The sequence below is a fragment of the Lolium perenne genome, chromosome 4 (genome assembly GCF_019359855.2).
Source record: "Lolium perenne isolate Kyuss_39 chromosome 4, Kyuss_2.0, whole genome shotgun sequence".
In the NCBI taxonomy this organism is placed as follows: Eukaryota; Viridiplantae; Streptophyta; class Magnoliopsida; order Poales; family Poaceae; genus Lolium; species Lolium perenne.
The window spans coordinates 272,325,887-272,342,772 of NC_067247.2; the positions used below are offsets into that span (position 1 = coordinate 272,325,887).

Here is a 16,886-nt window from a genome sequence, read left to right on the forward strand (position 1 = left end):
CTCCAGGCGCCCCAAGCGTGGTGCCTCACGGTTCTTCACCAGCTTGTGGTAGATGTGCAAAAATACCAATGATGTTGCACATCAAAGCCTTGCCTTGAACCAGGAAACTAGGAGGCGTCAAAATGACTTCATGGCTGCCAGAAACGCTCCTGTTCCTCCTCCTGGCCCTGAGATGGAGCCTGTGCATGCACCTAATTGGGAAATGCCTTCCATTACTGATGAGATGCTCCAGAACTTTGATCCCTCCATGTACACTCTTGGTGGTCTTCCTCCTCGGTATGCTCAGGACCCTGATACTACTGGAGATGGAGAAGAAGATGATGATGATGGCAACGAAGATGACGATGAGGATGATGAAGAGGATGATGGTGATGCTAGTGATGATGGCTCTCCACCCGCCGGGACCGAGTTCTGTTGACGGGAGCGCTAGCATTCCTACTTTTTTCTTCGCCTTTTTGGTGTTCCGATGCAAAAGGGGGAGAAAAGAGTAGAGTCTAGGATCACGGGGTTCCTTGGTTGCACAAGCCATGCTTGACATTTTATTTGCTTCTTATTTGGCTTGTGCTTATTGTTTGCTTTTCCATTCCAAGAACCATTTGCTACTTTAAGTAATTCGTGTATGGTCATGTACTTATATGCTTAACCTCTATGTTGGGATGTTTATGTGCTATGCTTATATATCTTGATATTCACATGTCCATACCATGCTTGTTTCCTAAAAATATTGGGGGAGCTTCTCATATTCCACAAATGGTGCACTTTGCATTCAAACGCAAATTCTCCAAGTGCACACATTATGGGGGAGTTGTCTCAATATCTCATATGGAATCAAGGTTTAAAGCTTATCATAATATCTATATGTGACTCTAGCTCGGTTTGTCATCGTATACCAAAAAGGGGGAGATTGTAAGGGTATTTTACCCTTATCCATTATTTTGGTAACTATGACACCGTGCTAGAGTATTTGGTCTAATACATGTCTACAGGATGATTCCCAGGTATTAGCCAAAGAGGTATAATGGTGTATCAATGGAACAAGAAGGCAATGGGAGAACCCCCACCTCGATGAAAAATCAACAAAGGATTTTCAGAGCATGGCCGGTCACTGGCCCGGTCAGACCGGCCCTAGCACCGGCCAGCCCAGCGCCGACCGGCCCCAGGACCGGTGCCAACCGGGTGGAGTCCAGTAAGGTCGGGCGCTCGTCCGGTCAGGGTCCGGTCTCCGGCCCGGTTTGGACCGGCCGATCCGGTACCAGGCCCGGTCGGACCGGGTGCAGGACCTGGCGCCCCGGCGTCCCACCGGCTCCCACGCCTGAGCCAACCGTACGATGTCCAGTATGCCAAAGAAGCTGCTCCGGTCAGGATCCGGCCCCAGATCCGGTTTGGACCGGCGGTCCGGTCCCTGGCCCGGTCTGACCGGCCTGTGCGCCGGCCTGTCCGGCGCCAGGCCCGGTTGACCGGGTTTCTCGAGGAATCTGCTGACGTGGCAAGTGAGCAATGGCCAGAATTCAAGTGACACTATATATACCCCTTCTTCTACCTCTGAAGGGGTAGGCACTACACTACAAGCTGTTCTTGAGCTCTCTCTCTCATACTCCATTGCTAGGAACACCAAAAGCCTCAGATCTCCCTCCCCCTCCACCCAAACTCAAATCCCTCCGGGGAAACGATAGAGGAGGACCCGATCTACTGTTCTACCAAGTCAAATCTCATTCCCCCTTGTATTCATCAAGAAACTTGCTCTCTTGGGTTCCTTGGAAACCCTAGGTGGGCAAGAGAGGTCCGGAAGCATCCGGGCTGTGGATTTGCTCCTGACAAGATTGTGAAGGTTTGGAGGCTACCTCAAAGTCTACCACAAGTGAGTGAGCTATTCCTTCGTGGGATAGGCTCTGAAGAATAGGGTGAGCCTTTGTGGCGTGGGGAATCCTTCGTGGGACCTCCACCCCTCCAAACGTGACGTACCTTCTTGCAAAGGAAGGGAACACGGGAATAAACCCTCGTCTCCGCGTGCTATCGGTTATCTCTAACCGAACTCCTTACTTGTGATATAATTGCCCGTGAGAGCCTCCGTGCTTGAGTTATTTGTATCCTCATATAGGTTGCTTCACCTAGTTTGCATTAGGCTCATCTTTATATTCCGCAAAGCCTAATATTGCAAAGAAAGAATTAAAATCTGTAGAAACCTATTCACCCCCTCTAGGTTTACCATCTCTGAAATTTCAAATATGACTATGTGGTGGGCAATGGAACCATGGTATGAGTATGGTGGAGGTTTCATTGCAATGGGTCTATATCCATCTAGGATTAACAACAAATGTCATCCAATGATTCTTGTGCCGTAAGACCCGTGTTAATCATAAGATCTGGAGTGGGACGGAGTAGTCAGTTGTATTTCTTCCTCTCGTACATCAACGGATGCGCTTACCGTAGTCAGTTGAATCCCGAGGGACAATTGGAGTGGGTGGGAAACCCCCAAGTCCCCAAGGTAATGCGGTCTATGATGGGTTGCAGAAGGCCGTCAAAGGTATCGAGGTCGGATGATACCCAATGGGGTATGCTGACCGACATGGATATTAGTCGAGGTTGGATGATATCCAATGGATATGCTGATCGGCGAGGAACCAAGGTCGGAACTGCAACAAAGGGTGGGTGTGCGGGGTCACGGAGAAATGTAATGATTGGCTAGGACCTTATACCTCATACCACAGAAGTGTGGACGGGGAAATTACCCGGTTGGCACCAAGGTTAAGATCTCTTATGGGTAAAGCAACACACCTCTGCAAAGTGTATCAAATCGTGACCTGTCACTCCCTGTTCCGGGTTTTGGAACTGCGAACGCGGCTGGAAAGGAACTCCATGAAGTTCTAGAAACCCGGTGAAGGCTGACGGACATAGCTCTTCAGAATAAAAGCAACATTTTGAAGAAATGTTTACAAAAACTTGCATTGCCTATGACTTTCTGGTCTATGGATGTAGCTAGTGCATTAAACACCTCTTTCCTATAATGAACTTGTTGAGTACACTCGTACTCATCCATCTTTAAATCCTAACTCGAAGGCAGAGGAGTCAATAAGTACTTCAAAAGACAGAATCCTTCCAGAGGAGTCAATTACCACATCCACCAAGGAGCAAACCTAGATTAACAGTAGAAGGGAACTAGCTCCCTAATCCTAGCTCCTAATTAGCTAGAATCCAATCATAGCCTCTATAGCTAGTCAAATCCTCTATAGATAGAGTTATCAATAAGTTAGACTACGCGTTGTTCTTCTGGAGTTTATTTGCAGTTTTCCCTCAATGTAAAGTTGCAGGCTGTGCTGATCTTCTGATCTTCTGTAAAGAGTCTGTGTGTAATTCTATAGACAAGCCTTGGACCCGCATATGTTTCTGTTGTACCACTCTGAGAGATGTAATACTAGTTCATTGGTGTTATGTCAACGACTTGCATGCTACACCATGCAGTGGTATGCTGGGTCACCACACAACTCTTGTGAAGTCCATTAAAGAGAAGAAAGGAAAACCCTTATCAAACAAAGAAGCTAATTTCACAAAGACACAAGAGGCAACCCGCAAAGACATCGAGAGAGCTTTCGGTGTTTTGCAAGCAAGATTTGCCATTGTTCGGGATCCAACTCATTTTTGGGACAAGAAAACCTTTGTGAACATCATGAAGTGTTGTGTCATTCTACACACCATGATACTCGAGGATGAGAGGGGGTTAAACTTGCCATATTTTTATGACAATGTTTACCCGAGTGCGAGCGGAGAGGAACCCCAATCGCCTTCAAGCTTTTCTCCAAACACATCGGAATATTGAAAATGCCAGCACTCATAACCAGTTCCGCGATGTTCTGGTCGAGCACCACTGGCAGCTGCTTGGCCGTGGCCAATGATCTACCTTTGTTTTAGTTGATTCATGTTCCATTTGATTCGAACACTTATTCACGTTTCTATTTGCTTCGAACTATTATTGTAATTTACAGAAAACATTGTTGTAAATAAGTCGATTTATTATTGTGTGTTTGAAACTATTATTTGTTGGTGTTTTATGATAGCGTAGAATGATTATTATGTGCTACAAACTATTATTGTTAGCTGTTGTATGAAATCATTTATTCTGTTTTGAGGATTGGTTTGAGGGCACTGATCTGCGTCAGCTGTTTTGGGTCTTCAAATTCACGTGTTTTTCGATTCTCAAACTGGTTTTGAGGGTTACCAGTTTGAGGGCACCGCTATGCTCTTAGACCCTAAATCGATAGTTATTATGCGAAAAATTCCACCATCCTTGCAATTAAGCACCCTACTACACGGACCCGACCCAATTGCCAACTAACCCCACGCCGTCGCAGAACAAGTGAACAACGAACGCTCGCCCATTCACAACACCACCACCACTAGTTTAGTGGCGAGCCCGGTAAAGCTTAGGAGTCGGAAGCCTCTATGGCCAAGCACAAGGCCTCGCTTCCGGTGATCCGCCGCCGCGTCGGCGGCGCCGGACTGTTGCGGTGGGCGGTGCGAGTCGCCTCGAGCATACTGCTGTGGACGGCGCTCCTCCAGCTCTCCACCTTCTTCGGCCTTCCCCGCTTGCCGCTCCGCGCCGCCCGGCCTTCCTGCCCAGGGAACCGCAACGCCTCTACCACCGCCTCCGCCGTCGCCTCCGACGAGGTCCTGGGCCTTGCGCCCCCAACTCCGCCTACCAGGAGTGAGTGACTCTTACCCTCTCGATCTCGCCGTTCGGGTGATTCTTGGTTCTTTGGTTGTGGGTTCTTGGAATCTGGTCCTACTTGCAGCAGTCTCCATTCAGAGGGGTTTCTCGCTACTCGGTAGGGGCAGGCGAAATGTGGCTGCCTACAGCATTCACGAGTCGGATCGAAGCGTGTACGGGGAATCGAACGAACGAGCCCAGTTAATTCGAGCCGTTCTTGGTGTAGATCGTTGATCTGGTGGCATTGGAATGTTCGGAGATTTAGGGTTGCCAAATTTCCGAGTCCGTAGTTGCATGGTTCCTCTTCCTCCTGAGTAGTGCCTGGCTTGGTGTCCTGGTTCTTGATTCGCCTCTTAGTTTGCAATGCCGATTTGGTGGATCAGTAAAAAAAATGGATTTCGATGGGCTGTTGTGACGGAGACGGGTTGCAGAATAATTGATGGCTTCGGTGTTGTCTTATGCTATTTTCAGTTAGCTGGTTAGTTGGGGTTCGTTTGGTTCTGTCTTTATGCCAAAAGGTGTGGCCTTAATTTGTGTTTTGGCTTGTCGACAAGGTGCATTTGTGTCGTTTGCATAGAAATGCTAGGTCTAGTGTCTGTTGTAAACATGGAGATATCGATAGTTTGGAAGGAAAATTTTCTGTTTCTGTAATCTGGGAGTTTTTCCCTATGATCGGTAGGGGTAGGTGATACATCCAATCCAACAGAAACACTTTGTAGCTCTCAGTGCTGTGATTTTCTTTTTCACCCAAATGTGTCTCGTTTTGTATAAGTAGAAGGCCAAGATGATGCAAAGTACAACATAAACACACTCAAAAGAAACAAAAGCAAACACACAAAAAACTGGCCAAGAGCCAAATACTGGAGAAAGAAACACAAAACGGAAACTGTACAGCAGCTAGTCTGCAACTAGCCTGCAGAGTTTACAATATATTTTAGTGCTCGAGAATAGAGTTCCTCATCTTTACCTGAGCCTGCAGTGTAGCTTGTTCTTGACATACATGCAGCATCACTCTGGTAGACTGGTAGCGATGTTGATACTACTAGTGACAACTGTATGTCGGTGGAATAAGTTCAGTCTGATAATATTTTCTTTGTTTCCTGTAGGACTTTACAGAAGTAACGGCTATCTTCTTATTTCATGCAATGGCGGTCTGAATCAAATGCGAGCTGCGGTTAGTACTGAATGCTAACTCTTTTGTCCTTTTTACTGAAAGGGCAGCTATAATCTACATCAATTGCGTCAACCCATGCTATTCTAGTGCTTCATGAAAGCTTCTCTTGTGCAGATATGTGACATGGTAACCGTGGCACGCTATTTGAATCTGACCATGGTGGTACCTGAACTCGATAAGCAATCCTTCTGGGCTGATCCTAGGTGTGTGGTTCTCGCACTTCCTTTCGCTAGTTGAGAATATCATTTGGAACTTGCAAGTGCTGACCTAATGTAGTTATACGTTTCAGTGATTTTGGGGATATATTTGATGTGGATCATTTCATCTATTCTCTAAGAGATGAGGTAAAGATTATCAGAGAACTCCCACGTAAATTCAATGGGAAAGTTCCACTATCAATGCAACCAGTCAGCTGGTCTAGTGAGAAATACTACTTGAGACAGGTTAGAAAGTAACCTTCCTCCGAGAATAGAGTTATACTTCTGTTCTATTCTCTGTTTGATTCTTACTTTCAGAGTTGCCTTGCTTTCAGATCCTGCCTCTTGTACGAAAGCACAAGGTTATACGTTTTAGCCGGACAGATTCTCGCCTTGCGAACAATGGCCTTCCTTTAAGGCTCCAAAAGCTTCGCTGCCGTGTGAACTACAATGCGCTAAGATTTACACCATCCATTGAGGCCCTAGGCAACAAGATGATATCAAGTCTCAGGAAGACTGGATCGTTTGTTGTGCTTCATCTGAGATATGAGATGGATATGCTTGCCTTCTCTGGTTGTACACATGGATGTTCTAATCAAGAAACAGCAGAGCTCACGAGAATGAGGTTCCTTTGGCTTTGCATATTTTCAATCATCTATAATTTCTCCTCCCATCCTTTGTCTTGATTCTTCGTTTTTGTCTGTTCTTTGGGCTTCAGGTATGCATATCCCTGGTGGAAAGAAAAGGAAATAGACTCTGAGAAGAAAAGGCTAGAGGGATTGTGCCCGCTTACACCTGGAGAAACAACATTAGTGCTCAAAGCTCTTGGTTTCCCCAGGGACACTCGGATTTATATTGCGTCAGGTGAAATCTATGGTGGTGAAAAAAGATTAGCTGCATTGAAGACAGAGTTCCCTAACATTGTAAGCAGATCATAATTCAACATCCAAAATTTTCTGCTAACACTGGAATGATGCTTATCTGCTATGTAAACTGTAGGTGCGTAAGGAGATGCTTTTATCTGATGATGAGCTACGGCTCTTCAAAAAACACTCAACTCAAATGGCAGCCCTGGACTATCTTGTTTCTGTTGCAAGTGATGTTTTTATTCCAAGTAATGATGGAAACATGGCTAAAGTTGTAGAAGGACACCGCAGGTATATCTACTCTGACCCTCCTAAGATGAATTCTTTTCTACTTGCTATCATGTGTATGGTATCATAATGATGTGGTTAGCTGAGTGGGACGTGAGAAGAAAAGAAATACGGAGTATTTGTGTGCACACACAGGTTTGTAGTGTGTAGCTTCCATGTATATGTAGATGCTTGTTTTGAGGAATCACCACTAATAGCGAGCAAGAATGAATATAGCAAAATAGACACCCATATGCTAACTGAGAATATATGTTGCAAATGCAGGTTTATGGGCTTCCACAGAACTATACAGCTTGATAGGAAGAAGCTTGTTGAGCTTATAGATCTTTTTGAAGACCAGGAACTGTCATGGGATGAATTCTGCATTGCTGTTAAGGAGATACACGAGGGCCGAATGAGCCAACCCACCAGAAGAAAAGTTATTGCTGGGCAGCCAAAGGAAGAAGACTACTTCTATGCAAATCCTTATGAATGTCTTGGGCCTGCTACAAAGAGAAGGGAAAAGCTAAAACATACTGAGACATGAACACTACACTTAGTGCCTGACTGGTACAGAAGGCTGGTGTGGAAGTGGTAAAAAGTAGTTTGACAATTTCATTTAGACACCGTCCTAATAACCTGATTAGTTGACTTCAGTAGTGACATAACAAGCTTCAGCACGTGCTCATATTTTTGCCGAGCCTCATCCTCATGAAGCGCAACTATGTGAATAAGTTGTAACACTACCATGCCTGTGCAAGCTGATAGCTCAGCTATGAAGCATCATTCTTCTGGATTGGATGATCAATATGGGAGGTGGAGTAGCTTATTACCACCCAGAGACTTGGTGGACATCATTGGTTTCTGTGCTCAGAGTTTGTTGATTCCATATTCATTTCTCCCTATTTTTGGCTGATGGCACAGCCTTGATGGAGCTGGAAGCGCTACATATGAGCTGTACATGTAGACCTGACCATTCTTGAGTCGCTGCCAGCTACTATGTTGTAATGTTAGGTTGATGCATCTGCTCCTGTGTAAAAAGTGTTGTTGCATTTGATTTTGATGTACATAAACCTTGCTTCAAAGTAATGGAAATGCATTGTATGCAAAGTAATGGAGGGCATTATTGGACTGTTGATGCAATAACTGAGCTCGTCTGACACTACGGCATACATGCCTTATTATCGTACGCTGTGTACGGTACACAGGAGCAACAGACGTCTACAGCTACTTCAGAGAGAATCTTGACACATCAGCACACGCATTCAAGCTGCTGTGTAGAACAAGAACACGAACACCAAGCACAACCATCTGGAGTAGGGTAACTGAAAATGTAATTCACCAAATGAGCAGTTTTAATAGCTCATATTTTCAGAATAAGTTTCTCCCAGCAGCTAATTTGCTAGTACTGTGACCAAATTGCAAACAAAAAACACCGGTGATTCAAATACATCACACTAAGAATTACATTTACTTTACACCCCAAAATCGAGATACGGCAGGATTGCAAAAGCTGGCTCGGTTGCAAACTATACAGCCAAGCTACTCGAAATATGAACATTTGGAGGGGAGCCCCAACTGAAAGAGCAACCATTCACCGGAAATCCACTTTGGCCCATAGACTAGATGCTCTCATTGCGGAAAACACAATTCAAAATGTAAAAATAACTTGTGGGTGTACATCTACACATTCTATGCACACACACAAAATATCATTGAAAAAAAAATATTTTTTGTGGTCTATATAAAAAGAAAATTTTGGTTGCGACGCTAAACATGTGTTCCCTTCACAAAAAATTTTAGTGCACGTAAAAACATGTACATTCTCAAGGAACTTTTTTTAAACATTCTAAAATGCATTTTCTGCCACGGGGCATTTACTCCCGTGAGCCAATACACCGCATCCAACCATTCACATGGTTCCTAATTGTCGTCTTGCCAACATCATAGCTCCGGAAGTTTAGCAGGTACAGAGTGAGAAAGCTCAACAATAAGAGAATGAAACCCACCGAAACGTTGTGCACGCTACTCCTGGTCTTCTTCCCATATCAATCTAAAACACACACACATTGTGCGCTTCGGTTCTCCTTCAACGCACAGTGTGGCCTAATAATGTTGAGCCAACATGCTAATGTATTGTGTGGGTGCATTTTATGTCCTTTGACATGCACTTCGTAAAACGGTAATGAAGACGATGTATTTATGATTTATTACTGGACAAGGAAGTTGTTTTTGAACTCGATCGTGCGATCAAGAGACTCTTGCGGCAGGAACCGCTCCTTCTTCTTAGGACTTCCAATAACGGAACCGCTCCAGGCGGAGATCCCATCTGACCGACGCCTCCTGCCCACGGTGCCGCCGGATCTGCCCCGCCTCTGTGGCCTTCGGGCCATGGGGGTGTGGTGGATCGTGGCTCTTGTCGGCGGGAGGGCTCCACCCCTTGTTTTGTGGGTTTCGTTCTTCATTTGTAGGGTCAATGTTTGTACGGGTGGCGCTCAGGTGGTGGTGGCGCCGCCTCGTGCAATAAGGTCTCCCCGGCTTCAACCCCATCTCGGCAGCAACTTCGAGGTTTTCTTCTGACTGTGGGGATCTTATCGTCAAGGAGCTTCAGTGGCAGTTCATCCTTCTTCTTCGTCTTCGGAATGGATGTTGTCTTCTTGACTCGTTCGGCGACTTCCCGTCCGCAATCAACAACGTCAAGCCGGCTCAGGGAGGAGCGGCAGCGGCGGCGCGCCGTCGACACGGTCTGGAGGTTGAAGTTGAAGGGCTTCTCAAGGATCTCGTTGTAATTTTCGTTTTTCTTGGGGTGCTTTGTACGGTTCGTTGTTTCTTTTAATGCCAGTGTCCGATACGCAAAAAAAAGAAAATTGTTTTTGAAGATTTTAATGTGATACGTACCTAATATCATGTCCACGTGTTGACTCATTAGACTATTATCCTATACCAAAAAATATTTTTGGTGAACCCTGATGCAATTTAGTGTCCAAATTTTACCACAAGAATTTTGTATGATTAATATTGATATTATTATCACCGTGAATGCCACTCTAATATTTACTCAGTTAAAAGTCACTTTTATCATTAATATTGGTACGAATGTAAAAAAAAAGTGCCAAAAATTCTGATTGGTATGAAAATATATTTCTAATAACATATTGAATTGCATTATAATGTTATTTTGTGATGGTTATTAATTAAAAAATCTAGTTATTGATCATTTTTAAAGTTTTTCTAATCAAAATGGAACAAACAGGAAGTTTTGATTAGAGATGAGCAAATGTATTTGAGGCATATAATAATATTTGACCAGCGTTGATGACTATTGTCATGCGTCAGTTGTGAGCAGATAAGGCTCTCTTCCATTTCCTTCCCAGCGGTGATACAGAATAGAGAAATAATAAAACCAACAATGAGTATCAATAATCATGTCAATTTTAGTTTTGGCATAGACCAATATATGTTAACGATCTTCCCGAGAAGAAGATAGGGACCCTTCTCTCATGTAAGGGAGGTCCCTCCATTTTTACCATCAACGTTGAAAGAAAATTATAATGATACCATGGGGGATTGACCTCATAAGAGCATCCACAATGTTGCCATAGCCAAATTTTAGGCATATCACAATTTGGCATCAGAGTAAAATTTGGCAATAGCTCTACAATGTTGCCATGGACAAATATCTCTACTGTGGGTCCCCACACTAAATAAAATCTGGTAAAAAAATGTCATATTTCTTCCTACCTCAGGCCACAATATACCGGTTCCCAGTTTTTGTGGTTTTGGAACTACCACCACATTGTAGATTTGTAGGGAACTAGTTCCAAAAGCCAAAAGCAAATATGAAACTACATTTAGCTACACATTGTGGCTGCTCTAAGTCAACTATATGACATTAATGTTCTAGCTGTAATAAGGGGAGCAATCCAGAAAACCAAAGTGGTAATAAATCTCTCTCTAGGATCATTTTAATCACTCCTAAGGATCATTTTATAATGAATCTTTCACGAGGATTGTTAGCTTATGTATGCTATGATATAATTAAGATTTAAGGTAAGTGAAAAACGATACCTTGTCAAATAGTGGTCAAGTTGCCACATTTTGAGGGTAAGATTGGAATGTCTCATTATATGGGATACTACATTCACTTTTCTTACTAAGACCATGACACAAGGAATAAGAGAAGAATATGAATGTGAGTGTCTCATTAAATATGAGATATCACACTCACTTTTCTTCCTAAGACCATGCCACATGGAATAATTAAGAGAAGAAAATGAATGTCCTTATTCTCTAAGTAGGAACCAACAACAAGTCTTATTTGAAGAATGAATATAAATCACACAAATTTCTTGACTCCTTTTATCATTCTAGGATGTACCACTTATGAACATTAAGAAACACATGAATGTTAAAGTGGCAAGTTTGCTAGTCTAGTGTCGATTATGATGTAGCACAAATATTGGGATTCATCTACTTTGATGGCCATAGCAGTCTGGTGCACAAAATAAAAAGATCATCTCGTGGGATAAGTAGCCTGTGAAAAACAACTTAGCAAGATACTAATCACCGTGCTGGTTTTTCACCCGCCATTTAAAAAGAGTAGATTACCCTTTTTTAATGAATAGGTAAGTTCTAATATTCACCATTTATTTGCATCAATATTCAAAAACTTATTTAGCGGGTGTGTACCGAAGCACACCCCTTTTATTATATAGTGCATTCTGGGCTTATCTAAGTCAATCTTTAATGTTTCACGACATTCATCAAAAAACATTAACATATACTCCTTGATGAATCTAACGATACTAGTTTGGTGTTGTTAATGTTGATGATATTTCTATAAATATACTCAAACTTTACTAAGTTTGACTTAAGACAAAATTAGAAAACAATACATTATAAAATAGAGGGAGTAAAATGCAAAGATTCATACCATCCACATAATAATAAGATACGTTTAGTCGAGCGGCGATTTGGCTCCCGGGAGCATTTGCTCCCGGTTTTTTCAAAAAATCAGAACAAATCGAAAACTTATCAAAAAAATCAGCACAAAATCGTGCACGTACCTGACCATGGCGCGCACCACCGTGTAAAATTTCGTTGCAAAATGTCATCATATGCGCCCTGGACAAAAATGACAAATTTCTGACATGAAATGAGATCCAAAAATTTGAATCTCAGATCTGGAAATTTGTCATTTTTTCCCAGAACGCATACGATGACATTTCGCAGCGAAATTTCACAAGGTAGTGCGTGCCATGGTCAGGTATGTGCATGATTTTTTTCGGAATTTTTTGAAAAGTTTTGAAAAAGAAAATTTGCTCCCCAAAAATCCGGGAGCAAATGCTCCCGGGAGCCAAGACGAATTTTAGTTAATCTCTTCTGTTCTGCCACAAAGAGGCAAGCCTTTTTGCTTGTGAACATGAACCATGAGTAGACACCCAATCATATGTTTAATATTTTCTTTGGCATGCAAGGAAGCTTCATTAAAGATGCCTCACAACCGTGTGATAAGATATCTACACCAAAAGGTACTGGCATATACTAACGACCCTCTAATGTGGTGATACTCATTGCACTCGCAGATTCTTCAATATTTTCCCTTGTTTCTCCAGCTTTGCAATTACCTAAATCAAAGTATAAGGGTTGCCTTGGTGCTGGAAGCAGTGCACTTTCATTCTCCAACATAAACATAACCGATGACATAAATGGCCTGTCACTCGGATGGTCCTGAATACACAACAGTCCTACATGGATACACCTTAGTACTTCATGAAATGGACAGTTCTCAATAATTGAAGAGTCCACCAATTGTACTGCTTTTCCATCTTCCCATAATCTCCATGCCTAAGCCAATAGAATCATTTTCTGATCAGGTAAGTACAAATTCCCCATTTTGAAAAAGGTAAATATAAATTCCACATTTTGTTTTGTACTAGCGAAATTTTGTGCATCCAACAATGCTTACATAACTAATAAGGCTGGAAAAGTTGACAGGCTGTCGTGAGTTGATCTTTAGTCCACTTAGAATCTCCAAGAGAAGAACACCAAAGCTGTATGTGTCTGATTTGACAGAAAATGCACCTCCCATTGCATATTCAGGCGACATATAACCACTGTATATTAAAACAACTTAACAAAAGTGTGAAATGAATAAATTAGACTAGACAATAAAATCTGGAGTGCCAAGAGTACATTAGTTTCTTACTATGTCCCAACAACCCGGCAAGTGTTTACTTGTTGCTGCTTTTCACTAAAAATCCTTGCCATGCCAAAGTCAGATATCTTGGGAGTCATTTCCGTGTCCAACAAGATGTTGCTTGCTTTGAGATCTCTGTGAATTATAGTTAATCTTGAATCTTGGTGAAGATAAAGAAGACCTCTCGCTACTCCCTTAATTATTTTGAACCGTGTAAGCCAATCGAGCACATGCTTTCTTGAAGCATCTTTCAAGATCAATATGAATGAGGGTAGATCATAGTTATACCAGTTTGTTTAATGTAGGAACATTTTGAAATATGCAACCAAAAGTCAGAAACATACCAAATAGGAAGGCGTCCAAACTTTTGTTAGGCAAGTATTCGTAGATCAGTAGCTTCTCATCTTCATGGACGCAACAAGCAAGAAGTCTGACTAGATTTCTGTGCTGCAATTTGGCAATTAGAACTACCTCATTTCTGAACTCCTCTATACCTTGACCTGAATCCTTACTAAGTCTTTTGACAGCGACTTCTTTTCCGCCTTGCAAATTTCCCTATATGCATGAGTACATGATTCAATCAAATTTGCTTCTTTTTGACTCCTGTAGGTATCCTTTTTTTACTATTGCCTTAGTCCAGTATAGATTCCAGAGCTCCAAAGTAGTCTTCTTTAGAGCCCGGCCTACCATAATTGGCGTAAACCACCCTACTGTCCTAAGCTACCTCTAGTTTTTGTTCACTCGAAAATGATATGTATAGGTTTCGTCAATTTGGTGCCCATTTGAACATGTATCACTCAATTAACCACAGCCCTCGATTAGGCAAAAAGAAATAATAAATACCCAGCCAAAATGGAGATGAGTTGGCCCTGTAGAGTCATAGTGCCTAAATTTATTCTTAACTCTGTGAATCAACTTCTATGGCTGATTACAATGACACCACTAAGGTAAACTTGCCAATGTATATGACAACGAATAACTGTATACCACTGAAAAAAACCCATCTTGTTTCAGTGATGTAAGGCAAATGGTCTCAGAATTAAGGAAAGCTTCCTTGACTCAACCAAAAATTGACTAGTGGTGTGGTGGGAAGACCATTACTCCTCATCTTATTTTCTAAAACTGATTGTACTAAAATTAACAAGTACTAATAATGGTTATTACCTTGTAGACTTTCCCGAAACCTCCTCTTCCAAGCAAGTTGGAATCAGAGAAATTATCTGTTGCAGCAAGAACTTCTTCGAGGGTAACAAATGGAAATTCAATGTTTTCGCCTTCAAGCTCATTGGAAGAGCTCAAGTACCCAGCCATCAGTTTCTTCTGAGCATTCTTCTTTCGTCTTTTGCCTGCTAGTTGGACATGGATATTTTTTGAACACTTGCACAATAAAGTTGTAGGCCGAAAACAAGGACATTTCTTACTTTACCTCTGTATTTGCGTATCCAGATAAGGGCAATGCATGTGAGTAGTAACATGCATGCTATAATCAGCAGTACATACTTCACCAAGTTTCCCTTTTTGGGAGCTGCAGAGATGTATTGCATCACAATTCAGTGAAAAAACTTTGAATAATAATGCTAGTCGTTTGTGTGCTTAAAACAACTAACTACTAGTAACCGCTTCAAACTTAATAAATACAGAGCTTTCGTTAAAATTGAGGTCTTATTTCACATTATGCTAGTGTAGAATATACAATTTCTAGAGTTACTTATTTTGCACACACCAAAGTATTAGCTGAAGCATTTGAAAATTATTGTTAAGTGCGGACAATGTAATTCTAGCTATTCCCATAAGAAGAAGAAGCAAACAATATTAGGTGAAAAAGGGTGCATACCAGCAGAGGAGTCAACAAGCCGGAGGTGCAAGTTTTCGCCATAGTCGCTAGATTTCCCTGTGTCGACAAGCTCCTCTGTCCAAACCAAGCATCTTGATGAGTCAACAACAGAGTTACCGCTGCCACTGCTCCAGTTGGCGTAAGCATAAGCCGTGCAGGAGCAGTTGCGGCTGCACTCATCCTCACATTGCTTCAAGCTTTTGTTGTGTATGTGCAAGAACTTGTCGGGAACCTTCATCTGAGGCAAAGTCAAGAAGTGGCTCTGCTTGCCGCATTTCAGCTCCTCCGTTCTCCGGCATCCAGTGGTAAAATTTGGACCGTTGGGCTCATATCCATCGAGGCACCGGCATGTCGAGCTGGTCCCGGCGGTGAAGTCGCAGTAGCTGAACGGGCCACACGAGGCGTAGAGCTCGCAAGCAGCAGCGGGGCGCTCACTGACGATGGTCCATGACGACGAGGCATTGTTCCAGCTTAGAGACCTCAGCCTGCCGGTGTGGTCGAGCGTGATCCGCGTGAACGGCGAGCCGACGGAGACTGTGAACTCGAAGAATAATTTGTCCCCTACGTTGATGGCTGTCTGGTACACCATGGAGCCATTGTTGTTGAGATCGAGGACCGACACGCTGTTCCATACGGTGATGCGGCAGTAGGGCCCAGTCCCCTGCCAGATGACGAGCTGGAGGTCGGGGAAGCTGGGGTCGCCGCTGCACGAGAAGTCACCCGACGACGGGTCATCCGGGCCCTTCCAGGCGACGAGGCGCGACACGACCTGGCCTTTGTAGCTCAATAGGACCTTCATGTTTGGAAGGATGGTATCCGTCAGGTAATGGAAGCTCTGCCATATGTCTGTGCCGTTCGGGAACCTGAGGACCAAGTTCCCCGAGTTCAGCAGCACCGCGTACGCTCCGGCTCCGGCTCCGGTGTCGGTGATGTTGTTCGCCGTCGTCCAAACTGCATGGCCTTGGGAGTCTGATAACACAAGGTCGGAGTTGTTGGTGATGACGAGCTTTGGGGATGAAGGCGTGGCTTCTATTATCGGCTTGTCACGGTTGGCGATCCACACCACGGTCCGTCCCGGAATGCTGTGGTACCATATGCAAAGGTATAGTAGGCTCTTATTACTGGAGCTGGGCGGGGATAAGAAGCCAAGAGCGAAATCCCCGCCATCGGAGATGAGCATGTCATCAAGGGTGAGTGGCTTTGAATGTGTCAAGTGGTCATCAGCTGACTTGCAGGATGAACTCAAGAACAGGAGCGTGAGAAAAAGAATGTAGGCCATGATCGCTAGGCTGTCTTCTTTGATTGCCATTGAAAGCAGCATGGAAAAATCGTTACTTATGAATTCATAGCACCAGTGATCCTACTCCTAGTGATGCCTCCACAAAGAAAAAACCGTGGCACACGGGTGGTCGAGAGCTCACATGTCTCCACAGCCGCAGCCGGAGAGAAAGGTAAGTCGGTGGCTATGGACGCTGCCGAATGGGTAGCATTTTCACTGGGTAGATAGGGACGCTGCAGAAGAGAATTGGACGAGCGGCGGTGAATAACCTGTTCACTGAAGCGTCTTCAGTCAGCCAGTGCCACCTGAATAATGATAAAAGTGTCCACTTCAGCAGTTACTAGCTATTTTGCTAGCACTTTCAGCAA

The 16,886-nt window shown here is 43.5% G+C and overlaps 2 protein-coding genes across 4 annotated transcripts; one reads left to right on the top strand and one right to left on the bottom strand.

The window, feature by feature from the left end:
- Nucleotides 1-4,358: 4,358 nt before the first annotated feature.
- LOC127295443 (rhamnogalacturonan I rhamnosyltransferase 4) lies at nt 4,359-8,316 on the top strand. The gene is made up of 8 exons (XM_051325398.1): nt 4,359-4,699; nt 5,809-5,876; nt 5,991-6,079; nt 6,166-6,319; nt 6,409-6,698; nt 6,792-6,996; nt 7,073-7,230; nt 7,492-8,316. Exons 1-8 carry the CDS (start codon nt 4,438-4,440, stop codon nt 7,751-7,753), a joined length of 1,488 nt encoding a protein of 495 aa, XP_051181358.1. The 5' UTR covers nt 4,359-4,437; the 3' UTR covers nt 7,754-8,316.
- Nucleotides 8,317-12,640: 4,324 nt separating this feature from the next.
- LOC127295445 (G-type lectin S-receptor-like serine/threonine-protein kinase B120) lies at nt 12,641-16,886 on the bottom strand. Of its 3 annotated transcripts, none has more exons than XM_051325402.1 (7): nt 15,240-16,886; nt 14,832-14,930; nt 14,570-14,751; nt 13,750-13,960; nt 13,415-13,652; nt 13,175-13,322; nt 12,641-13,053 (listed from the first exon to the last, which is right to left on the bottom strand). In XM_051325402.1, the coding sequence occupies exons 1-7, from the start codon at nt 16,558-16,560 to the stop codon at nt 12,751-12,753; spliced, it is 2,502 nt and encodes an 833-aa protein (XP_051181362.1). In that variant the 5' UTR covers nt 16,561-16,886; the 3' UTR covers nt 12,641-12,750. The 3 variants fall into 3 exon arrangements, with proteins under 3 accessions (XP_051181362.1, XP_051181360.1, XP_071675261.1); XM_051325400.1 differs by having other exon boundaries at nt 14,570-14,754; XM_071819160.1 differs by lacking the exon at nt 12,641-13,053 and having other exon boundaries at nt 13,175-13,338; nt 14,570-14,754.

Bases quoted from the DNA above. Each gene is read 5' to 3' on its own strand.
- LOC127295443 (XM_051325398.1), top strand. From the start codon at position 4,438: ATGGCCAAGCACAAGGCCTCGCTTCCGGTGATCCGCCGCCGCGTCGGC. The intron at 6,320-6,408 runs GTTAGAAAGTAA...CCTTGCTTTCAG, and splicing joins AGAAATACTACTTGAGACAG to ATCCTGCCTCTTGTACGAAA. The intron at 6,699-6,791 runs GTTCCTTTGGCT...TTTGGGCTTCAG, and splicing joins GCAGAGCTCACGAGAATGAG to GTATGCATATCCCTGGTGGA.
- LOC127295445 (XM_051325400.1), bottom strand. From the start codon at position 16,560: ATGCTGCTTTCAATGGCAATCAAAGAAGACAGCCTAGCGATCATGGCC. The intron at 13,653-13,749 runs GTATGTTTCTGA...TGATCTTGAAAG, and splicing joins TTTGGACGCCTTCCTATTTG to ATGCTTCAAGAAAGCATGTG. The intron at 13,323-13,414 runs GTAAGAAACTAA...TTTAATATACAG, and splicing joins TGCCGGGTTGTTGGGACATA to TGGTTATATGTCGCCTGAAT.